At 39.3% G+C, this 26,697-nt stretch overlaps 1 protein-coding gene across 1 annotated transcript in view; it reads right to left on the reverse strand.

Moving 5' to 3' along the window:
* The window catches only part of LOC126470015 (E3 ubiquitin-protein ligase RNF170), a 119,982-nt gene extending 93,507 nt beyond the window's left edge, over nucleotides 1-26,475 (reverse strand). Inside the window, exons 1-2 of the mRNA XM_050097490.1 lie at nucleotides 26,187-26,475; nucleotides 20,413-20,501 (exon numbers count right to left, since the gene is read on the reverse strand). Coding sequence (XP_049953447.1) covers nucleotides 20,413-20,501; nucleotides 26,187-26,353 — 256 coding nt within the window. The 5' untranslated portion in view covers nucleotides 26,354-26,475. The remainder of the gene's footprint in view (nucleotides 1-20,412; nucleotides 20,502-26,186) is intronic.
* Between the last annotated feature and the right edge of the window lie 222 nt (nucleotides 26,476-26,697).

The raw sequence follows: 26,697 nt of genomic DNA on the forward strand, positions 1-26,697 counted from the left end.
TGGGAGCTCCAACTTCAGGCGCAAGAGAGGGGAAGAAAACCAATGTGCACTCCATATGCATACCGGAGGGGAGGGGGGGTGTCATTCCAGATGTGGAAAGGGTCCTTCCGGATGCCATGAAGAGTACAGGGTGCACCCATCTGCAGGTGGTCACTCACGTTGGCACCAATGATGTGTGTCGCTATGGATCAGAGGAAATCCTCTCTGGCTTCCGGTGGCTACCTGATTTGGCGAAGACTGCCAATCTCACTCGCGGGATGAAAGCAGAGCTCACCATCTGCAGCATCGTTGACAGGACTGACTGTGGATCTTTGGTACAGAGCCGAGTGGAGGGTCTGAATCAGAGGCTGAGACGGTTCTGCGACCATGTGGGCTGCAGATTCCTTGACTTGCGACATAGGGTGGTGGGGTTTCGGGTTCCACTGGATAGGTCAGGAGTCCACTATACGCAGCAGGCAGCTACACGGGTAGCAGGGGTTGTGTGGCGTGGACTGGGCGGTTTTTTAGGTTAGATGGCCTCGGGCAAGTACAGAAAGGGCAACAGCCTCAAAGGGTGTGGGGCAAAGTCAGGACATGCGGGGACCAGGCAGCAATCAGTGTTGTAATTGTAAACTGTCGAAACTGCGTTTGTAAAGTACTGGAACTTCAAGCACTGATAGAAAGCACCGAAGCTGAAATCATTATAGGTACAGAAAGCTGGTTGAAGCAAGAGATAAATTCTGCTGAAATTTTTACAAAGGCACAGACGGTGTTTAGAAAGGATAGAGTGCATGCAACCAATGGAGGTGTGTGTGTCGCTGTTAGTAGTAGTTTATCCTGGACTGAAATAGAAATGGATAGTTCCTGTGAATTATTATGGGCGGAGGTTATACTCAACAACCGAGCTAGGTTAATAATTGGCTCCTTTTACTGACCTCCCGACTCAGCAGCATTAGTGGCAGAACAACTGAGAGAAAATCTAGAATACATTTCAAATAAATTTCCTCTGCATGTTATAGTCTTAGGTGGAGATTTCAATTTACCAGATATAGACTGGGACACTCAGATGTTTAGGATGGGTGGTAGGGATAGAGCATCGAGTGACATACTGAGTGCACTATCCGAAAATTACCTCGAGCAATTAAACAGAGAACCGACTTGTGGAGATAACATCTTGGACCTACTGATAACAAACAGACCCGAAGTTTTCGACTCTGTAAGTGCAGAACAGCGAATCAGTGATCATAAGGACACTGCAGCATCCCTGAATATGGAAGTAAATAGAAATATAAAAAAAGGGAGGAAGGTTTATCTGTTTAGGAAGAGTAATAGGAGGCAGATTTCAGACTACCTAACAGATCAAAACAAAAATTTCTGTTCCGACACTGACAATGTTGAGTGTTTATGGAAAAAGTTCGAGGCAATCATAAAACGCATTTTCGACAGGTACGTGCTGAGTAAAACTGTGAGGGATGGGAAAAACCCACCGTGGTTCAACAACAAAGTTAGGAAACTATTGCGAAAGCAAAGGGAGCTTCACTGCAAATTTAAACGCAGCCATAAACTCTCAGACAAACAGAAGCTAAACGATGTCAAAGTTAGCATAAGGAGGGCTATGCGTGAAGCGTTCAGTGAATTCGAAAGTAAAATTCTATGTACCGACTTGACAGAAAATCCTAGAAAGTTCTGATCTTACGTTAAATCAGTAAGTGGATCAAAACAGCATATCCACACACTCTGAGATGATAATGGCATTGAAACAGAGGATGACACGTGTAAAGGTGAAATACTAAACACCTTTTTCCAAAGCTGTTTCACAGAGGAAGACTGCACTGCAGATCCTTCTCTAAATCCTCACACGAACGAAAAAATGGCCTACATCGAAATAAGTGTCCGAGGAATAGAAAAGCAACTGAAATCACACAATAGAGCAAAGTACACTGGACCTGATGGGATACCAATTCGACTCTACACAGAGTACGCGAAACAACTTGTCCCCCTTCTAAAAGCCGTGTATGGCAAGTCTCTAGAGGAACAGAAGGTTCCATATGATTGGAAAAGAGCACAGGTGGTTCCAGTTTTCAAGAAGGGTCATGGAGCAGATGCGCAAAACTATAGGCCTATATCTCCGACATCGATATGTTGTAGAATTTTAGAACATGTTTTTTGCTCGTGTATCATGTCCTTTCTGGAAACCCAGAATCTACTATGTAGGAATCAACATGGATTCCGGAAACAGCGATCGTGTGAGACGCAACTCGCTTTATTTGTTCATAAGATACAAAAAAGTATTACATACAGGCTCCCAGGTAGATGCCATTTTCTTCAACTTCTGGAAGGCATTTGATACAGTTCCACACTGTCGCCATTAAAGTAACCTCTCGCATGCCACAGGGGAGTGTTATGGGACCACTGCTTTTCACACTATACATAAATGACCTAGTAGATAGTGTCAGAAGTTCCATGTGGCTTTTCGCAGATGATGCTGCAGTATACAGAGAAGTTGCAGCATTAGAAAATTGCAGCGAAATGCAGGAAGATCTGCTGCGGATATGCACTTGGTGCAGGGAGTGGCAACTGACCTTTAACATAGAGAAATGTAACGTATTGCGAATACATAGAAAGAAGGATCCTTTATTGTATGATTATATGATAGCGGAACAAACACTGGTAGCAGTTACTTCTGTATAATACCTGGGAGTATGTGTACGGAACAATTTGAAGTGGAATAATCATATAAAATGAATTGTTGGTAAGGCAGGTGCCTAGAGATGGGGGATGCACTCTTGAACTAATTCATAGAGTTGAATCTTTCAAAGGAGTGAACAATCAGTGATTCAGAAAAAAAGAACGGTAGCTCCAAACGTTTCCGACGGCAGAGAGAGAGAGAGAGAGAGAGAGACGGAGCATATCAGCGGCGCCTCTACTGGTCACAGCACAGTGCACGCCACACAACACAGCCAGCGCCGGCCTCTGCCCTGCTTCTACCTTGGCTGCCTGCATTGTGCAGTGCCCCATTGGATTTTGTGTTTCACATAAGCCGTGCCGTCTCTGTGCGTCGTCTGCCGCGCGCAGTGTCTGGCGCAGCTTGACTTCGCATCGCACTCTGTCGGCGATAGTTTCAGTCGCACGTCCTGCCCTCTGGGCAGTTGATGCGAGCAACAGGACAGAGAGCCACCTAGCGGATAACATAGGAACTACTTGCAACAACCCGCTCGCAAGAGAACAGACGATTTGTCTCGGAGCGGGTGAGTTCACCGCTCCCCCCACCCTCGGAACTCGCCCGCTCAACGCTCACCCCACCGTCTCGACTCTAGCCAGAGCGTTGAGCAAAGCGACTCAGGTGTCACTCTGGTCTCTGCGGTCTCGGCTCACGCAGTAATACAGCTCGCGGCTCGACCTGCTCGACTCAGCGGCTCTGCATCGGTGTTCGTCTCTACTGGATATTGTTCTTCGTAGTAATACCGCTACGTATATTACATTATTATGTTATGTATACATCATTTGTTTTTATTTTATTTTTATTTGTTTAAACTGATTAGATTAGGTTCCTGACGACTCCTCTTACTATAGGATTTTTATGATGGACACTCGAATTTACGCTTTAATTACGAGCGAACCAATAAACGTATCGCAAAATGTGATACACCAATATTTTCCTTGTTTTATTCTGCGTAAGGCTATATGCAGCACTTTCGTTGTACAGTCAAATTTATAGTTTTTTTTCTTATTCTGGTACGGATTTTGCGATTTTAGGCGTCTTCAGAAGGAAACGTTCACTTTAAAAATATATGGCTTGCGATGTATTTGTATGAGGTTAATGAAATTTTAATACATTGTAGCCAAATATATTGTTAATGTAAATCTGAAGTTACAACATTTTCCGATCACCCAAAAAACCACGATAGTGCAAAATAAATCAATAATCAAAAACTTTGTCATATCGTGGAAATTTCAATAAACAATACAAAATTCTTACTCATTATCTGTGTTACTTCAAAATAGGATCAAATAAGATCAAAATACAGGTATAGTAGTGGAATAAACCAAGTTTAAAGGGCAATGTGCCTTCCATTTATTTTCTATCGTAAATGAGTGGTGAGTCATGAAAAAGAGCTAATTCATTTCAGGGAGTGAACAGTTCTGATCCGATCTCTGAAAAGAACAGTTTTGCCCATCTCTACAGGTGCCAGGTTGAGATTCATTGGGAGAGTCCTTAGAAAATGTAGCCCGTCTACAAAGGAGGTGGCTTACAAAACACTCGTTCGACCTATACTTGAGTATTGCTCATCAGTGTGGGATCCATACCAGGCCAGGTTGACAGAGGAGATAGAGAAGATCCAAAGAAGAGAGGCGCGTTTCATCACAGGGTTATTTGGTAAGCATGATAGCGTTACGGCGATGTTTAGCAAACTCAACAAGTGGTAGACTCTGCAAGAGAGGTGCTCTGGATTGCGGTGTAGCTTGCTGTCCAGGTTTTGAGAGGATGCGTTTCTGGATGAGGTATCGAATATCTTGCTTCCCCCTACTTATACCTCCCGAGGAGATCACAAATGTAAAATTAGAGAGATTCGAGGGCGCACAGAGGCTTTCCGGCAGTTGTCCTTCCCGCGAACCATACGCGACTGGAACAGGAAATGGAGGTAATGACAGTAGCACGTAAAGTGCCCTCCGTTACACACCGTTGGGTGGCTTGTGGAGTATAAATGTAGATGTAGATCATGCTGCCGCCAAGTTTGTCCCATGGCTCATGAGTCAAGACCAGAAAGACTTTTGCCTTGCAATCTGTGAAGAACTTTTGAATTTCACAAATGAAAACAAGATGTTCCTTAAGAGAATCTTAACTGGTGATGAGATGTGGGTCTACGGTTATGATGTAAAGAGCACAATCCGATCTTCACAATGGGCCGGGAAAGGTTCTCCAAGACCAAATAGCTCACCAGGTCAAGTCGAATGTCAAAGCTATGCTGATAGTTTTATTTGATTTTGAAGGATTAGTTCATCATGAATTCATGCCGCAGGGACAAACTGTTCATCAATGTTACTGTCGGGATACGTTGCAACACATGCGAGAAAATGTGAGAAGAAAACGGCCTGAAATGTGGTGGACAATTCGTGGCCCTTGCATCATGGTAGCACACCCACACATTCATCCCCGTTGGTATGTGATTATTGCACAAAATAAAGAAATCACTGTGCTGCTTCATCCTCTGTACTCTCCACACCTGGCCTTGGTACGTGATTTTTGCACAAAATAATGAAATCACTGTGCTGATTCATCCTCTGTACTCTCCACACCTGGCCCCTGCAGGCTTTTTTTTGATTTCCAATGTTGCAAACCACATCGAAAGGACGAAGATTTGCAACAATAGATGAGATAAAATAAAAACGCGCGATCCAGCAAGAGACATACCAAGGCTGCTTCCGGGAGTGGAGATGGCATTTGGAGTGGTGTATTAGTTGTGGAGGAGAGTATTTCAGAGGAGACCAAGCACAATAAGTAAAGAGTAAGTGTAGAAAAATTTTGTGGATGAAGTTCTGGAATTTTTTGAACAGACCTCATGATAAGTAAGTTACCCTTTTTCTGTGCTTTCCGAGGCATAGTTCCCATTCTCTTCCTGTGTCTTAACATTTTGCATGTTATTGTGATACAGTATTACATTACTGTAGTATCTTCTTGTTAACTGTAAAGTTGGCAACACCTGCTAGCAGAGCATTTGTTGTGTACAGAGGTTTCTGTATCTTCCAAGGCTTACATGCATTCATACATTTGGCTCAGTTTGGCATTTTGCTGCTGCTTTTCATGTTTGTTTGTGGCCTCTGGCCCACTATATCAGTTTCCCCGGGTTCTGCACATGCACTGCTGCGCATTCTTCATAGCAGGGGTCTCCTTATTCAGTCTATGTTGTGCTAGTGGTGCTGGCGCCTGTACCTGAGAGCACATGCCACATATGTCTCGTAAGGTTGGGGGTCCTTTTCAGTGTTTTATGATGACAATTCCTATTCAAAATTTTTTCTATACGGGTATGTCTTTCTTTAGTTCCAGTCGCTATTTTATTTATGATGGTTTTTCTATAGGGTTATGTCTTTCTTTAGTTCCAGTGGCTATTTTATTTATGATGGTTTTTCTATTAGGGTTATGTCTTTCTTTAGTTCCACTGGCTATTTTATTCATGATGGTTACATACTTTATGACTCCAGTTTTGTGCAAGAAGATAGGGGACTTATATTATTTAACCTTGTGGAGATTTTAAGGACATATGTCTTAAACAGGGACACCCCACTTGCTTGTCTACATTATATTAATTTGGTAGTTCCTGTTTTGGGATAGTTCTACTAATGATTTTTGTATCTTCTTTAGGTTAACAATTGGGGACCTGAAGATGTGACCATCATCTCATGAAACTAGTTCTGATTAATAAATCATTCTGATGCAGCTGTTGCAGTTTTCATCATCTGAAATATAAAGGTTTCTTTTAATACATTGTTAACTCAACCGAAGTCACATTGTTATGAAAATAAATGTCTCTATATAATCAACATTGTTACTGTATGTTGAAATCTATGTCAAGGCTAAGTTTAATCTATCACCAAATTATTCAGATGTGTAAATTATTAATTGTAAATTATAAAATGTAGAGAATCACAAATGTACATTTACAACTTTAATTACTGTCAATTTCTAAAGGCAGGATATTTATAGCCATGAAGTGGCAGTGCTGGAACAGTATTTGTGACAAACTCTGATTGTCTTTGTTGTATTTTAATAAATGAAAGTTTATGGTGTGGATAACATTCTCCAGTAATTGGTGTGCTACAAATTGTCCTCATACTATGTGAAACCAATGTCAGGAAAGTTAAAATGCAGAAGTTATCATCTCACTGAGATGTACCAGCAACACTAGAAGCTGAAGATCTACAAGATGAGTATTGAAATTATGCTCATGACTACAGTTGGCAGATTTCACCCTGACAGTGCAATTTCGTATGGATCCCACATGAATACACAATATTCTAAGATACGTCAAACAAGTGTTTTGTAGGCCATTTCCTTTGTACACTAATGGCATTTCCCCAGAGATCTATCAGAGAACCAATATCTGCCACTTGCTTTACCTACAACTGAGCCTATGTGACCACTCATTCCCTTCCAATAAACTGTTAAACCCTGATATTTGTACGAGTTGACTGATTCACACTGTGACACATTGATATTATAGTCTTAGGATACCATTTTCTCTATATTTTGTTAAGTGCTCAATTTTACACTTCCAAACATTTAAAGCATTAAATTGGTAATCTTTGTATCCCTCTGAAGTATCTTCAAGATTTGACACATTTATGCACCTTTTTCTGATAGTACTTTATTACAGATAAGGGTATTGTCTGCGAAAAGTTTGAGGATAGACATAATATTGCCAGCCAGATCATTAACACACAACACTACACTGAGCAGCCAGAATATTATGACCACCTACCTAATAGCCGGAATGTCCACCTTTGGTGCAGATAACAGCAGCGACATGTCACCATAATCATAGTTACCGATGTTGTGGAGTTAACATTTGTACACGCATAGTTTGATGGCTGCGGAGGCCCATCGCTAGGAGTGCTCAAGGCATCGAGTGTTCAGACACACTTGTACTCTGCCCAGCATTAAAGCCTGATGTTAGTTCCACCAAAATTCATTGCCTGTCCTGTTTTACCAGTCTGCCTACAACGTCAGACATCTGCAATGAGGTGCGGTCACCCAACTCAATAACGTCTGGACGTGATTTCACCACATGTTGAAGACACTCGTCAAAGTACTCATTAAACACCCAAGTTGTGCAGTTTCCCAAATGCTCATGCCATGCCTCCAGGCCATCACAATCTGCCCCAGTCAAACTCTCATACATCGAGCACCATTCCCATTCTACACATGGACAGCACACTCACTGGTACTACATGCACTGTGCGTATGTCTGGTCATTTCTCACCAGGTGACATTGCTATCACCTGGACTGTTCATATTGATAGCAGGTTGGTGATCATAATGTTCTGGATGATCAGTGTACCTGCAACACACTTCTCTGAGCCACTTTTGGAGTTACCACTACATCTGTCAATCAGTAAAACCAAGATCATATGCTGGGACCTCAACACCAATAATTCCTCAATCAAGGTGCTAACTCTGTTTGATACCCCATACGACCAGACTTTTTTTTTTAACAACCACTGGAATGATACTAAGTCAATTTCTTTTTGGAAGTTAAGAAATACTGCATTTACCTGATTGTCTTGATCCATAACTTTCAGGATATCTTGCACGATACAGGTATCGCGTGACTGGTGTCTTTGTGGTCGGTATGGAAGAGGTCATTCTGTTCAAGATATGAAGTTTCAGTTCAAAATATGTTCTAAGTTCTACAACCGACAGGTATTGATGACACTGGATGGTAGTTTTGTGGATCTCTTCTGCCACTTTATCGCACTATCTCGTATACAGGTTTTATCTGTGCTTTAACTCAGCTGAAAATTCTCTAAAATCTGCAGCTCTGGGGCCTTGTGAAATTTTTATTATTACAGCTGTTTCTCAGTGTCACCGACACTATTATCTATATCACTCACCTTTGCAGTGATGCAAGGATTAAACTATGGAAGTACTCCTGTACTTGTAAAGGAACATTTGAAATGGGAGTTACACATTTCTGATTTTGCTTTTCTACCCTAAATGTCGGCTCCTGTGTTATCTCTGTCTATCAGTGCACAAAGTTTCATGTCACTGACAGACTTTACATATGACCAGAATTTATTTGGGCTATGTGAGACCTTTTAAGATTCTGGTATGTAATGCTTTATGCAACAGTCACTACTTCTTCTAAAGTTTTTTTTACACAGCCTGTATACCATGGAGGGTCCCTTCCACCATGAACACTGCTACGAAGTACATATCTATCCAACCATTGGTCAACTATTCTTATAAACTTCAGTGACAGGTCCTCTACAAGCACCTGCCTAGAGCTTAATGTTTAAAGTTCCACCTTGACATATGACACCACCATCTCTTTATCTAGTATACAGCATGTTTGTAGTTTTCAGAGAAGACATTTAGTATTGTTTTTCAGGGTTTCTTGTCACACCCACTACTGATAAAACTAACTATCCCAATTGAATGTTGTACAACTAATGTCTCCTCCAGTGATGACATTATGATTGGCCAACAGAACACATTAGTGAGCTGAGGTTCTATTTAAAGTTCTTGACAGAATATGGAGCTGAGCCTTCTGAGTGATAGAAGGGCCCAATTATTATTCTATGTCTACCATTGATTCTGAGTCGCACACAAAAACAAAAGACCTCACATGCAGAATGGAAATTTATCTCTGAACATCTGAATCCTTGTCTACAGTGACACCTCCCAAATTTTCCATTAGCCTATCCTTTAGATATACACGCAGATTTAGGACAAAAATCTCACTATCACCAATTCTGAATTCTAGTCAGTTTTCTGTACCTAGTATTATGTTAGCTTGTCATCAATTCTGAATTCTAGTCAGCTTTATATACCTATTATGATGTTAGTATGCTGCTTTTTAGGATTGCTTTGAACACTGGCACATGTTTTGGCAAATGATCATTACACTCTGATCAAAAGTACTTGGCGATTGAAAGATTGCAATGGCAGTGCTGTGGTGGGGAGTAGAGGGGGGCAGTGTTGCTAGCCTGTAGCCAGCCACACTTCACAAGGCACCATCCAAAACAAGCAACACAGTGAGCATGAAGAACTATGGCTGGATAGCATCTGACCCCTACCACTCAACTTGCTGAACCATCAATCAAAAAGCAATTTCAATTGAGTATATGATTTTAATAGTCATCTGCAGGGAGTACTTCTTTAAGTCTTTCACGAATACTTCATGGTCTCGTACAGCTATAATCATCTTGAATGTATGGAGAATTGCCTAATCTAAAAAGTCCTTTTGTGAACTCTGTACACAGTAAGCTAACTGAGGAGCAGTATCTGATGCACAGTGCACCACTGACCCATTTATGTTCTCAACTGTAAGATAAGTCGAGAGAGTTGTAGAGTAACTTGTCAAGAAACCCCCAAAGCCAGTTTTTCAAGCCTTCTATTTGACTCAGAACCAGGTCACCATGACCAGTTCCAGTGAAAATGCTGTAGATCATGAACTTTGCTGTAATTCCATGAGCAAGGCTAGAATTCTCCACAGCAGGTGCATGTTGTTGGAATAATCAAAGTATGACCTCGGAGCTCAGACAGCAGCAATTAACTGGTTCTAACATACACCACTATCTGCAGATGATTGTTATAGCAACCATTGAGGGAACAGGGTACAGACTCTTTGGCATATTGAGAGAGAACCCCAACCATATAAACTGATTGCACAAAGTGAGCCTTCCCATCTCTTGGTGTCATTTCTCTGTGGAATACCATTATTCACTGTATGTTTGAACTGATTAGGATTAACAAATCATTATCCTTTTGAACTTTCTTCCCCCTGACACTGGACATAGCAGGCTTACCAACAGATGAAGTATGCAGACTGGCTCAGTTACAGTTTCAGTGGATGACATAACCTCAAACTTGTTGGTAACAGTTATCAGTATAGTAACCTTTTTCCACTGGTTCCTGCTTCCTTTCTGTATAGGGTGCCTAAACATAAAACTGACACCTCACTGACAGTCGAGTCCACAAATAGAAATAGCACGCTTATTTGATGGAGAGGAGACAGTATCTACGGGAGAGTATGATACCTAGGTACTTTTGGTATCTCTGGAACATTATTTTGGTAGTTCACCCAACATACCAACTCACAGCTGCCTCCAATTGCTTGACAGCAGTTGGTATGACTCCCAGCTGCTTACAAACAGAAAGAAACTCTTCTTAACTTCAGGATCTATTATGTTATTAGTGCTTGAAGATTCCCTATAAGGACTGAGCTACAATCTCCAAGAAAGTGGTTTACATAACAACAAGCGAAAAACCTGGGATAAAATTTACTGGCTCCCTAAAGCTAACTTAAAATACTGTTTTGTTGAGGTTTAACAACTCTAGTACCTAATTTAAAAATATTAGTAATTTACAACAATGCAGACGGGCACTGATATATATCGATGGGGACAGGTGAAAATTTGTGTCCCGACCGGGACTCGAACCCGAGATCTCCTACTTACATGGCAGATGCTCTATCCATCTGAGCCACTAAGGGCACATAGGATAGTGCAACTGCAGGGACTATCTAGAGCACACCTTCCACGAGCCCTACATTCTCACCTTATATGTCCACACACCACATTCGTAGTGTCCCTACCCAACACACTCATTACTCGTGGAAGACATTCTTACCAAGTCCCGTAAGAGTTCTGGTGATATGTGTGCATCCGCACAGAAGGAGGTCATGGCCGATATTGCAAGAACTATATACTTATATGGATATGGTGTCTGTTCTTTCGGACATGTCCGAAAGAACAGACACCATTGATGACCTGCAGCCATCTAGAACGAAATTAGAATTACATATTAATACCTTCAGCTGCTGATGGGTGTTTATATATATCAACGGGGACAGGTGAAAATGTGTGCCCCAACTGGGACTCGAGCCCAGGATTTCCTGCTTACATGGCAGATGCTCTATCCATCTGAGTCACCGAGGGCACAGAGGATAGTGCAACTGCAGGGACTATCTCGCACGCGCCTCCCGCGAGACATGTCCGAAAGAACAGACACCATATTCATATAAATATAATACACAATGATGCTGAATGAGGAAACTAAATGGAACATGATATGACAGTTATAATATGTGCGAAAGACAATATTAAGTTACAGTAGCCAACTTAACAAATTGAAATACTTAAGTACCTAACCTGCAATTAAGAGTACTGATTTTCCAAAATATGACATTCCTTCCAAAATTTTTGAAATTCATAACTGTAGCTCACAACCACTAATTTACTACAAAATATGTTACACACAACACAATGGGTAGGCTTCCATATTTTATTTAACGTAAATTTTTCCATCATTTTCAGATGCTTGTGAGCGCTGTAAATCACTACCTCTTTCAAATTTCTTGTGTAAGTCTGTCAAGAAGCAAAAACTCAACAAAACAAAATTCAAGACAAAAAGTTAGCTTCTGGGCATCAGTAAATTTTATTCCAGATGTTTCCCTTAAAGCACAAACCACTTTCTTGGACATTGTAGCTTCAGTTCTGGAAGGGAGCTTTAAATCCTTCTAGCTTAACAGACACTGAAATTCAAATAGAATCAGTGTGGTTAATTTACGATTATTTCTTTACTGTATATATGCATATATATAACAGCAGACCTCCACTTAAATTTACTGCTGTTCTTATCATAAAATAACCCACATAGAATTTAAATGTGGTATACTGCAATGTGTTTACAACGTGCACTGATTGGGCCTCTTCCCAATGCAGAAAACCACAGTACAGAAGATTACACACTTCACAGAGATGGGTCATTGCCATTCTGTCCGATCTCTGTGACCAAGAGGAGGATCAGTTTGGAAATAAGTGTGGCTCCACCCACTACAGCTTATTGCCACTGTTTTCAGGCATCGTATGAAGATGGTTTTCAACACTTACTTAATAATCACACAGGAACAGCACATTGCACTGATTAGATGATTCTTTAACTGCTGTCCTGCTTGCTTGTTTTTCTGGATCCCAACATGACCTGTTACCCAGCAAACTTATGTAACCACCTGCAGTTTTAACTGATTTAAGGAGCCATGAATCATCTGAATATTTTTTTCTGTTGAGTAAATCTGATTGGTTGGAGGGACTGGGGGAAGATGTTTAGTGCCTTCAAAAATGAAATCCATGGGTATTCTCATTTGCAGATCAGATGAATAGGATAAGAGTAGTTAAAATTCTCTGTTTCCGCCATTCCCCAAACTTCCAAATGGTCAACTCCAATGGATGGTGGTGGTTGTATTGTTTTACGAGGAACAGAAAGAAGCAAAACTGTCTACAAGTAACAAGCACTGCATTGTATTATATTTCTTGCTATGGCATTTGGGGTTGCCTTGTGTAAATTAGCAGTAACTTATGCTGACAAAATTACTCAATAATTTTTAATTTGTAAATAAATGAAAGCAGCCTATGTTATCTTCATTAACTAAAGCTGTCCAAACCTTAGCGAATTCTGCATCTATCTTTTGGGGTCATGATTGTGCAGGCAACCCCTCTAACTTAGCTGTTGCAGTTAGTCACCATAGAGAACATACATTTATAATGTTAAGCGTTTTCATTTCTGTTAGTTACTGGTCAAAATGAAATTGCACTGCTTAGGTTAATTACTTCAGCACCATTTTAATTGCTCCACAGTGTATATGACTATGACTTTGGTAAACTACAGAGTGATAACTTGGATAACTCAGATATTGTGAGCAACCAGATAGATGTCACTCTGACTTACATCACACAGCCAATGTGTGTATTCTGCCTGCGATGATTCCAACAGAATATTACATGGCAAGCAATGGTTGTTGCACATGGTGAACCAAATGTGAGTACAAACAATTTCTGTAGAGAGTTTAGAATCAATTCAGAGTGTTTGTTATGGAATCAACGTGAGACTCTGTGATATCAGAAACACATAAACAATAAGAGATCACGACAGTAAAATGTTTTGCAGGCATATTTAACTTTCTCGATCAATCACTAGCTGAATCCAGGGAGAGGATGGGTTTGGGGGGGGGGGGGGGGGGGGATGATGAGGAGGAGATGGAAGCACTCATGATGGCATTAGATGACAACAAAGCAACAGAACATATGGTTATGAGCAACTGACAACTGAGTTCAGTTATCCAACTGAGATACATCACAATATTTCACAGCACACAAAGCAGACAACAAAATCAGTTAAATGGCATGCAGCATAATAACAGGAAGTAAGTTTATATAGTGAATGTGTGAACAGTGTTATTAAAAGGGCAATAAAATGGAGTAAGATAGCAGAGAAATTTTGTAAAGAGAAAGAACAGGGAATACGTGAAAGTAATTATGAAATCCTTGTATTGTCAAATGCAGGAAAACAGCAATTCACAATGCCTTTACAAAAGTTGATAAGGCAAGGAACTCAATTACAAGAAACAATGTTAAAGGCATGTGTCACGGAGAGGTAGACAAGGGACAACAAAGTCAAGGAATCAATATGTGAAGATGGGTGTCAATGTATAATGAAATATGTTAGATACAGAAGCAAAAGCAGCACACTAGAACACCAAAAGAAGTTCTAGAAACACATGAGAAAAATATAGAAAAGGCAGGAATGACCAGCTCAAGTGCCCAAAAAGAGAGGGGTAATGCAATAAACACTCAAAAGGTCAGAGGAGGAGCAAAGCAAAAGCAGAAGTGCTTAACTCTGTTTTCAAATGTTCATTTACAAAGGAAAATCCAATAGTATCACCCCGGTTTAATTCTTTTAACACTGAAATGATGAACAAAATAGACGTTAGTGTAAGTGGTATTGAGAAGCAGCTGAAATCATTATAACAGAACAAAGCCCCCAGACCTGATGGAATTCATACCAGATTCTTTACCCAATTTGCAGATGAGTTAGCCCCTCTATTAAGTATAATCCATTGGAGCTCCCTCAAGCAGAAAACCGTGCCCAGTTGTTGGAAGAAAGCACAGGTCACACATGTCTACAAGAAAGGTAGTAGAAGTGGTCCATAAAACTACTGTCCAATATCCTTTATATTCATTTGTTGCAGAAACTTAGAAATAATTCTGAGCAGAAACATAATGAGGTATCTCAAACAGAATGACCTCCTCCATGCCAACCAGCATGCATTTCGGAAACATAGGTCATGTGAAATCCAACTTGCACTTTTCTCACAGGACATACTGAAGGCTGTGAATCAAGCCAGTCAAGTAGATGCAGTATTTCTCAATTTCTGAAAAGCATTTGACTCAGTGTCACACACCTATGTTACTTATCAAAATAACTATCATATGGGGTGTCAGACAAAATGTGAGACTGAATTGAGGATTTCTTGGTGTGGAGGACACAGCATGTTATCTTGGATGGAGAGTTACCAACAGATGTAGAAGTAACTTCAGGTATATCCCAGGGAAGTGTGTAGTCTCCCTTGCTGTTCATGTCATATATTTATGATCTAGTGGGCAATATTAACAGTAACCTCAGGCTTTTTGCAGATGATGCAGTACCTGGTTAGGATTTCAAAGTGGTAAAATGACTGGCAACTTGTTTTAAATGTTCAAAAACATACAACTGTGCACTTCACAAAACGAAAAAAACATTATATCCTATGAATATATAATACTAGTGGGTAAATCTGTAAACTCATACAAATACTTCAGTTTAGCATTTAGTACAGACATGAAAGTGGAATGATCGCATAGGTTCAGTCGTGAATAAAGCAGGTATCCGACTCCGGTTCACTGGTAGAATATTAGGGATATGCATCAGTTTACAAAGGAGATCGCTTGCAGATCACTTGTGCAACCCATCCTTGAATATTGCTAAAATGAGGACTAGCAAGGGATATTGAACATACATAGAGAAGGGCAGCACAAATGGTCACAGGTTTGTTTGACCCATGGAAAAGGGTCACTGAGATGTTGAAAGAACTGAACTGTCACTCTAGTGGGGAGAGGGAGGGGGGAGGGGGAGGGGAGAGAGAGGGGAGGGGGGAGAGGGGGAGGGAGGGGAGGGAGAGGGGAGGGAGGGAGGGAGGGAGGGAGAGGGGAGGGAGTCTAGTGACAAAGTTTCAAGAACTGGTTTTAAATGATGACTCTAGGAACATACTACAACCTACATATCGCTACCATAAGGATCATGGCAATAAGGCTATATTAATTACATCATGCACAGAGGCATTTAAACACTTCCCGGACACCATGTGTGAACAGAATGGGAAAAAGTCCTAATAACTAGCACAGTGGGACATATCCTCTGTCATGTATTTCACAATGTTTTACAGAGTATAGATGTAGATGTAAGTGAGGAGGAGCAAACTAAAATATTGAAAGAGATAATAGAGTTCAGAATAGAAACAGAAGAAACAAAATCAATGGAATGTTCTGAAACAAGACACAATCATTAACAGGCAGTCATCTAAGCAAAGAGTAAAAGAGACACAACAAATTTACATTTCTGAAAGCTAAAAACTGATAAGACAAATGAATTAATTTGTTGAACAGGTATCTGCATTGATAAATTATATTACAATAATGTGCATGTGGAGAGGGCTGGGAGCAGGGTTGTACTGATACCTATCTGAAAGGGTTATAATGGAGATAAATAGTAGGAATTTTGCATAACTTTGTGACTGATGTTTCTGTGAATTGAATGTTAAGGGGAAGGTATCATTCACTTGAGCTGTTTCTCAGGCTCCACATGCTTGTTGTGTCTCCTGTTCTGCAGGCACAAGCAGCAGAGCCTTGCCAGGCAACATGGACTGCACAGGGTGGAAGGTCCAGTTGAGGGAGTTGAGAGGGTAGGGGAGGAGGAGGAGGAGGAGGAGGAGGAGGAGGAGAGCCCAATACACAGTGACTTTTGCATGAACCATTCTGCCACTATAAAAATATTGCTATGCACATAAAGAAAAGCTACATGTACTGCTGTTGAAAAATTTAAGGCAACCATCAGTAATAATTATGGACAATGCCTCCTACCATTTAACAATTCTTGTTAAGGTACCTACAGTAGCCTCAAAAAACAAGGCATTATCAACTGGCTACAACAAAAAAATATACTTGTACCAGATGATGGCATGGCTCAGAATAAGCCACCTTTGCCTCTACATGTTGTTGAAGAACTGGCAAAAAAATACGGCCATAGGGTCCTCAGACAGACACCCTATCAACAGAATTCAGTTGTGTTTATAACTGATAATGAGAGTGCAGGTCATTTAACTAGTACAGCTACATGTGCGGTCAGTACAGAAACATGGCCCCACATTTACAGACTGAGCCACAATATTAGAAAATTGCTGCTGTTATTAGTGTATACTCAGAGGAAGATTTTTTACTATTGAGTTTGCTAAGGCACCTCGATGCGTAACTAATAGTCAATGAAGACCAAGAAGGTCGAATGGGGAAAAATGTCCATGTAGTTCCAAATTTTTGTGCAGTGGTAGTGGGGAGTGTCATGATCAACATACTAAAAAATGCTAAGCAGTAGATGGTGAGCACGGGGTGGGATGGGTGCTGGGGTGTTTAAAGGTAACTTTTCATGTTTTTCTTGAACATATCAAAAGCTGTGGCTCCTAGTGAAAATGTTTCCCAATACAAAATTAAACTGCATTAAATTTCCTACAAAAAAGGTCCTCCCCATTTTTCCCTTATGACTAATAGTTTCCATGTTGCATGGTATACAAAAACCACAGTTTATTAAAAATAGTCTTCTAATGGTAAAAAAAACTGATGTGAGTTGGTAAGTGAAGTGGGTTAAGAACAAATATTAAATGTGTTTTCCACATGTAAGCGTAAGAGAACCATATTAAGGGATTGTGTTCTGAGGGTGTAACAGGGTGGAAAGGCTGGGGTGGAAGTTAGAAGCAGGAGTGAAGATCGGTTGCCCGATTGTGGCCATGCACTGTCATCCTTCACAGGTCTGCAGACTGAACAGCCCACTTCATCACAAAAAGCAACTACAGGGTGTTTCACTAGGTTATACCGAGCCTCCCGCAGCTCTCCTCATGAATTACTGGCGATACAGTGTGCAGATATTTCCAGGGGTGTTCATTTTCCACAAAATGCGTTAACATTACATGAAATACAGATACGAATTACTAACAATACTAATGCAAGAAACACATAAGGACAGACTCTACATAAATCTCTGCACACTGTTCTACGCTGCTAGAGGGTAAATTGATTGTCAGTCATCCTGTATGATTATATAGTGGAGTTATTTTCAGTTTATTTAACAAGTACTTATGTGCAGTTCTTAATTGAGCATTTTTGTAAAATATGTTGCTACAAACAATGACACAGAAGTGCTTAATTTGTAAGTGTGATGTTGTCAGTGGCCTATGTGGTGTTGATGGGAAATGGATTGGGTTGGTACATATAGCATCTTGCTGCTGTCCATCACTGACAGCATGTTGTAAGACCGTGTAACTGTGTTGTAGTCACTTGGTGGTGAATTAATGAATGACCAGAAAGTTATGATACTTCTTTTATCATTAATTGCACTACTTGTAGATGGCATAAATCTCTTCAGTTCAGGAACTGTTGGCACCTGTAAAGTGGGCTGCACTGAGTGGAGCCACTTACCACACCTCCACAACATCTTTGCAAGAAGGGTGTCAATTTGTCTGATGGAATAGGACTGATCATGCTCAAATCTAGACCAATAATCTACTGTACTGCATAGCTCCAACCTTGAGAAGAGGCTGTCCGTAATCATACAGCAAATATAGAGGGGGGATCCTCCTCTGGCAGTGTACATTTCCCCTCTAGTAGTGTACAACACTGTGCCACTGTGCACAGTTTTATGCACATTATGTCCTTTCCATTGTCTTTCATTAGTTTTACTAGTAATTATATACCATTGATATTAACACACTTTGTAGAAAATAAACACCCTTGGGCATATCTGCACACTGTGTCACTGGTGATTCATGAGGTGAGCTGCAGAAGGCTCAGTATAACTTTGTGGAACATCCTGTAGTTGCTTTTTGTGAAGTAGTGGACAGTTCGCAAACCTAAAAAGGATGACAGTGCATGGCTACAATCCAGCAACCTACCTTCTCTCATGCTTCTAGCCTTTAACCCCACCTTTCCACCCTGTTACACCCCCAGAACACTGTCCCTTAACACGGTTCTCCTACACATTAATATTTGTTCTTAACCCACTTCATTTAACAACACACATCCATTTTTTGCCATTATAAACTATTTTTAATAGTCTGTAACTTTTCTGTCCAATCCTATGTGGAAACTATTAGTTGTAGAGAGAAAATGAAGGGGACCTTTTTTGTAGGAAATTTAATGCAGTTTAAGTTTTTATTCAGAAAATAATTTTTGCAAGACAATGCAGTTTTCAAGATATCGAAGAGAAATATAAAAAGTGACCTTTAAATGCCCCATATCACACACACACACACACACACACACACACACACACACACACACACACACACACACACACACATTCTCTCTCTCTCTCTCTCTCCCTACTGGTCCAGATATTTAGGATGTTTTTTTTATCACACTCCCCCCTATCACTGTACAAAAATTTGCTGTACTTTTTCCTTCACTGACTGACCTATAATATAATGCTGCAACTTTTATTTTTGCTACATTTGCTGAAGCAATGTTGCAGGAGGTTACGACTGGAGGTGGAAAATCGTATCGATCCACTGAGACACTATTCAAGTAAAAATGAGCAGGGTGAACATGGGCTTTGTATGAGGACTGTGAAACTGTTACACTATAATCCGAAATTAGCAATGACTGTTTCTATAAATTAAATCAGAACAACAAAGTGCTAAGTAGGAAGCGTTCCAGTGCAGCACATTTTTCATTTTCAGAGTTCTACAATGCAATGTACCTTATGTGCCAACAGAAGTTGTTATACCACAGTGTTTCTCTTCTACTGGACAATTTTAGCAAGAATCTGCCTTCCTTCAAACATGCGAGGCTGTGTTGACAGTTCCAACAACTGAAAATCTTTTACTAGTTTTCTTTTTGCAATTATTCCTTTCAGCTGAGCATACAAAATTAGAAGCTTAAAGCAACACATTTCAAAGCAAAGTTACATGGATGACAAGAGCTCAGAAAGCATATTTGTGTCATTAAATGTGGGATGAGAAGACCAGACACGCACTACGCTCTGAGCTGTTAAAATGTAAGACTACTAAGCACCCAAAAAGCATGTATTTTTAGCATATGGAGGAAACACCAAAAGTTTAGCACACTATTGAAATGATTACTGGGAACTCTTGTGAAAATTAACAGCACATTTTGCTGTATATGCTCGTCAATAACTTTTAATTTATATAGCCTAAAAAAAAAAATGAGAGTAGTAAAATGTGTTTGTGTAGCTGACCAAAGTTGCATAAAAATTACCAAATCATTCATTAGAACTCTAAATTCTGAAGGCAGTCTAACTGAGCTGCCACTTGACCATGGTGAACGTAGGCTAGGCATGTTACGAATGTTGGTTTGTTGAATGTGTGAGCTTACTTTTCTCCATTTTCTGAAATTCAACAGAGACTTCCTAGGAGATCATCTAGAGAAAAACAATGTACTGAATAAATACAACATTTGGGTCGATTCCTTGATGAAAATCTAGTTAAGTAGTACAATGTGTGACTACAAGTACCTCATCAGCTAACTAATTTTTATTGCTTGTAATGGTATGAGAGAGTTTTTAACAGCACAATTTTAATTCTATGCACCTGAAATAGTGACTGAAAAACTTACCTACTACGTCTTCGATAGCATCTTCTTGCTGGCTTTGCTCTTCCTCACCAGAATCACTGGTCTGCAATCTCTCCCAGATATATGCTATCCTGTAGTAGAAACATTGATAAAACAATAGCCACATAGTTACTAGACAGTATTAGCAAATAACTTGTTATAAATCACACTCTTTTAACAATGACTCTTGAAAGATTTGAAAATACTTGCTCAGCCAGAACTGGCGATGAATTTGAAGATCAGCATGACATGCAATCTGCCATAAGTCTTTCCACATTATACACGGTACTGTAGCTTATGAAAAAATTGCAAAAATATCGAGGAGTATCAGTATGTAAGTCATATGCATTAAATAATTGATTGGTCTGTGAGTAAGAAGGTGAATATTTTAGCTAAGTTTTTAAAACAGCATTGTACTCATGGAATTGTTTAACTGAGGTGAGAGGTTGTGGAGCCAGTGAGCAGAGGCAAGTGATAAGTGACAAGATGTGAGATTCAAGTATAGTGAGTGGTTGCTTTTACTCATTCTATTGTTTGCATTCCATCGAGAGTGCCCATTATCATTTTTGTATCTTAAATTGACAGCTCAGACAATCTCGTCGGCCATCACATTCACCAAAACAGAGAAACACTGAGAACACGTGCTTTTCATGCAATATCACTGTGGACTCTAAAAAACAAGAGAACATGAAAAGGCATAAGGGGCACAAGGAGCTGAACTCACAATCAGATGAAAATAGCAGCATCAGATGAAAATAGCAGCACAATACACACAACAGTTCATAGTCTGTTTGTAATCCAGGCAGCATGTACACAAAACACTGTAACTCACAACACATGAAGAAGACAGTTGTCAAAATACTGTGCAGAAACAGAAACAAAAACTCAGCTGGCCACCCAGAAGTACACCATTAATCAAGCACACAAATAAAACCTTAGAGACCATGAGGATAGCTATGCTTTACATGATACACCTGAAAGTTGCTATTCACCTTTGAAATAATGGCACATTTTTCCACTAAGTTTGGATTTCAGATAGGTTGTTCTATTCTGACAAATATTTACACATTCACCAAACATAAAATACAACCAAGTGATGTGGCACAGTCGTTACAGCACAGGAGTCACATAAGAGAGTATCAGAATTCAAATCTCCACATGAGCATCCACCTTCAGATTTTTTGAGGTTTCCTTAAATCACTTATAGCAAATGCAGAGACAATTCATATCAAAATTTCATTCTTCATTGTGGAATACAAAGGTATATAAACCAAAACTTTACCTCTATGGTGATGGCAACACTGGAAAGTCAATGCTGAGAAAGTTGTAAGTCACCAACAAAATGTACATATGTCATATTCTTTGGAATATGGACTTTGTTGTTAAAAGAAGAACATTCACAAACTGATATTGCTTCAACAATTTGATTGACATGGTGGCAAAACTCATATACTTTCAAACATATTGTTGCAGGGCAGCCCGTGACAGTGAATGTAAAAAACTGTACTGGTTTAAATGTCTGTCTTTTTGGGCCTTATATATTCATTTATAATGAATTTGTTATTAGTGATGAAGGTTTAATATACAGTTACAAACTGTACATGCTAAATCTCATATTATTTACTGGAAGAACTGTTTTACACATACGCCACGATTCTTATCCATGGTTTTCTAGATGTCTTTTTTTTTCTAACACAAATGAAATGAAAGTAAGAAAGAGTATGAGAATTAACTTAAGCGTTCAATGCCACTTCATCTCTGAACCAAAATCTCATGTTTCAATCTAACCCAGGCCTCTGACTACACTTCAAACAGTATGTCACTACATCTGAGATTTTGTATTCATGTTCTTTGGCTTCACCAACTCTCAAATAAACTGGTACCTTCCTACCTAACCTTGGAGCTACAATACAGATCATCAGAACCTACATTTAAAAAGAAACACGTACTCAAAAAGATATTTTGTCACTGTTCTGGTCTCTTTCTTATTGTGCACATACGATACCACACACAACAACATCATCATGATACAAGGCGAAGCTGACATCTGGTATCAGTTAACGGGGTTGACCAGTATTTGTAGTACATCGCTTGACTAGTTTCAGTAGTATTTTATAGAAAGTATATATACATAAAAATATATGTTCAATAAATAATTGACTTCCAGAGGTAGGAAGGCATGTTCTGAACCTTGAAAATGAAGTTTACTTATCTTTAGGATTAAAATAGACACACAACAGCATTCAAAAGTGGAGTAAACTAACAGATGGATAAAGTGGTATTGCATTTTAAGCTTGTAAAGTACAGACTGAAGAGTTAAATAAATAACTAAGATTGTGCACATTTTAAAATAATTTTTTCTGTAGGAATTAACTGTCAACATTACAGACACAGAAATCAAGACTGTCACACATCAAGCACATCCCTGTTCACTGCTACCCTGCTCTACAAAGTTGGAGGCTGTTCTATAGTTTACACTTTATTAAAAACAGTAGGAATAACTAAGAGTTCAAACCACATGTCTCTTAGTATTTGGTTAAACAATTGGGAATATTTATAAGCCTCCATGGTACTTATATTCTCCATCAAAATCAACAGTATCAACTTATTTTATTCCAATTGGAAAATAGCTGTGATATTTACAAATACACCATTATAAGAGAGGATATCATTACCACACCCAACCCAAAAAACTTTAACTTATGGTGCAGTGCAATTCAGAGTTGAAAACATAGTACTGCTACATATTTAAGTTAAATGGGTAACAAATATGGTTAATAATAGATTAAAGTTACTTTTTCCTTAGTAACTCATCTTATATCAATCACAAGCTCTTTAAAAGAAGTAAATAACCATATACATACATCATGGGTAAATGACCAACATGTGGATGTAACCACCTCTCATGAAAAGCTGTAATACAACTAACAGATTCCACACAATAATGCAGGACATGAATGTAATATATGTAACATGAAATTAACCAACAATAATTCTGGTAACTGAATTTGTATAAAATGTTGAACTGACAGGAGTATAAGTAAACTCAACTTTGAACCTTAAATATTACTTCAGTAGAAGTTATAATTAATATCAGTGTTTTACACTGTGCTAAATGCAAACAGCAGCATATTAAAAAATAAACATAGCTAACTCAGGCAAAGAAGATAGCATACTAGACATTGTGGAGGGAGAAAAAGAAGGGGAAAAAAACTGGCAGCCAGGTTTCTAACGTAACATGTTGACACAAGAATTATTAGGCCTACAGGTTTCTGAAACAACAAAAAGTATTTGTGGTAAAGTTTAAAAGAGAAAAAGGACAAATGGAGGGAGAGAAATGTGAAAGAAAATGAAAACTACTCATTTAATAACACCAAACTCAAGTTTTTGAAGACCTATCCTTATTTAAATAAACATCAGATGACCACACAGTACTACCAATATGCTTGTGATGTTCCCAAATTATTAGTGCTCAAGCAATAATAATACGAATCATCTGGGAAAAAATGGTATGACACACAAACATAAAGGGATTTTAATTCTTTTACAAACTTCTAGGCATTATGAAGATCAGTAAATGTATCAATTTGAAGTAAGATACCCTGGTCCGGAAACAATCAAGTCGAAAGTTATAAGTGAAAATTGTTTTGATACCTATGGCAGTCTAATAGATGTACCAGTACTGATGTTGCTAAGACTGTATGCAGGGTAGTCAACTTTCAGATGTAATACTATAGACAAAACAAGAAAAAAGTCTAGTAAACATGGGCTCTACAATGTATAACTTAAGAGCTATGGACAATACTTCAGCTTCACTACTGTGAAAATTGATAAAGTTACCATTCTAAATCATCTCTGAAAGTCTGTGTCATCCTCACAGATATTTGTATATTTCTTTCTTTCATATGACCAGTTAAAAATTGAAATAGTGAAAGTTTAGATGTTGTAGATTACATTTTGAGTTCTCTTATGACACATACATTAGACAGATTAAGGATGTTGCAATAAAACAGGTATAATAACTCAAATCTTTTCAAATAATGTTTATTCACAGTAGCTCAACACAAACACTTTATCACACTGAAAAATGGAATGTCATTCTGGGAACCTACTGTGATGTACACACACAGTGACCTGACATTTATGAAACAAGAACTGGTCTTAGTAATATCTACTGATCACTGCAACAACTTCAACGATCTGTTATCCTCAGATTTGTAATAAGGGGAAACCTACTTACATATAATCACAACTGAAACCTCTGATACTCCTTAGGAAACCACCAACCAAATTTTCGCTTTTCGACATAACTTAGGCATCAGGCTATGTTACATATCAGTATTACACTACAATTACGATTCCGTATTCATATTCGATGGCTTCGCCAACTCACGATCAAATTTACACCTTTCATCCTAACTTGTGACTAATGCTACGTTACAGATTAGTCTGTCACCATAACCCATATTCCAAAAACTAATACTGGTGCAAATGAATTTTGACAGTATTGTATTCTTTTATTGTTTGCATGCATATGATAACACGTGCTACTACAACAACATCATCCTCACGTCACAGGACGAAGCAGATGCCCAGTATCGGTTAGTTTAGTTAAATCAGATTTTTCCTCTCAAAGAAATCAGCCCTCTAGCTTGAAAAACTTTCTTCCAATTCCAAGTCTTTCAAATACACGGCTACCTGCATGGAGATGGAGAGAGAGAGAGAGAGAGAGAGAGAGAGAGAGAGAGAGAGAGAGAGAGAGAGAGAGAGTTCTTTTCCTATGGTTGGTGAAATTACATGAACAACTGATTCTATGCTCTCTCCTCCCCCCCCCCCCCCCCCTGTTGGCCGTCGACAATGTGTACTAATTTGAAAAATATGTAAAAATCTGCCAACCGGTTGCATAGATTTTCTATATAGGTACCTTGACCAGGTTTTGTCACATCTAAGGGTGACTTCATCAGAAGGTAAGGTAATTACATGAAGAACATATCGTCAAAGACTCCTCACACCACACCAGTGTTACTTATGTTTGACTTTTTGAAGAACATTAGGTCATATTTTAATGTATGACTTGAGCAACTCAGGTCTTAAATCACTGTACATCTTTGTCGATATGTTCTTCATGTAATTACCTTACCTTCTGATGAAGTCCCCTTAGAGGTGACGAAACCTGGTCAAGGTATATAGAAAATCTATGCAACCGGTTGGCAGATTTTTTACATATTTTTCAAATTTGTGTATACGGTTGCTGCAAACGTCAGCCATGTTCAACTGCGTACTAACATGAAGACAAGAAGCTGTACCTGTTCTGAACTTCGCATACAGATAACACTGATGCTGTTGCACTGCACTACAATATTTGTGGGCTATTCTACAGTCAAAATTTTGAACAGTCATGGTAAAATGTTTGCTATAGTCAAGTTTCACTTCGTTGCGTAAGGGTGTGTGTGTGTGTGTGTGTGTGTGTGTGTGTGTGTCACAGACTGGAAAGATTTTGAGCGTGAGTATATGAACGGCGTACATGTTACGATCTGAAACCAGCCCAATGACTATCACATGATTTTGACGCACAGAAATTCTGTATAAATTATTCTACAATACAACTGCATTACGAAACATTCTTCACATACGAAAAACGTCTTAAGAGTGGCAATGTAATACAAACGTGTCTTCAGCTAACGAAAATTGTATTTCACGTTACAAAGGCATTAGTAGACGTACAGTAAACAATTCATCGTGAATAATAGTAGACAACAGCAAACCACTTCACTCACCACTTGGAAACTGTCGTTATTAAGTGGAAAAACAGAACTAATAACGGTACGGCAACAATCATCAACGCCAACAACACTTCATTTCCCAGTCCTACAATCCACACGTCGTTCATAAACTCACTCACACCAGAAAACGGCATGGTTATATCAGCCACCCTATTGCACATAAATCCATTTACCACATATGTAAGCACTCGGTATGCGCAAACAAACAATCTACCACTACCCGCACTTCCCACATGTCACCCTCCTAGCCGTGTTTACGATTAACAAGTTAACAACTGACAGGTGTGTCCAAAGACAATCAGTGTGCAGTGAATTCAGAGAGTAGGAAAAGCCCACAGTGGCTCCCCGTGGAGACGGCTGGCGAAACGTCATGAGGAATACTGCAAGCGAGAACACTATGCGTACATTGTTAATGAAAGCAAATTGCCAAAATTAATGCGTTGAAATAAATAAAATTTAGTTGTTTATTAGCTACTCTTCTCTCTGGTCGTTTTGTACAACTATG

The sequence above is a fragment of the Schistocerca serialis genome, chromosome 3 (assembly GCF_023864345.2).
Source record: "Schistocerca serialis cubense isolate TAMUIC-IGC-003099 chromosome 3, iqSchSeri2.2, whole genome shotgun sequence".
In the NCBI taxonomy this organism is placed as follows: Eukaryota; Metazoa; Arthropoda; class Insecta; order Orthoptera; family Acrididae; genus Schistocerca; species Schistocerca serialis.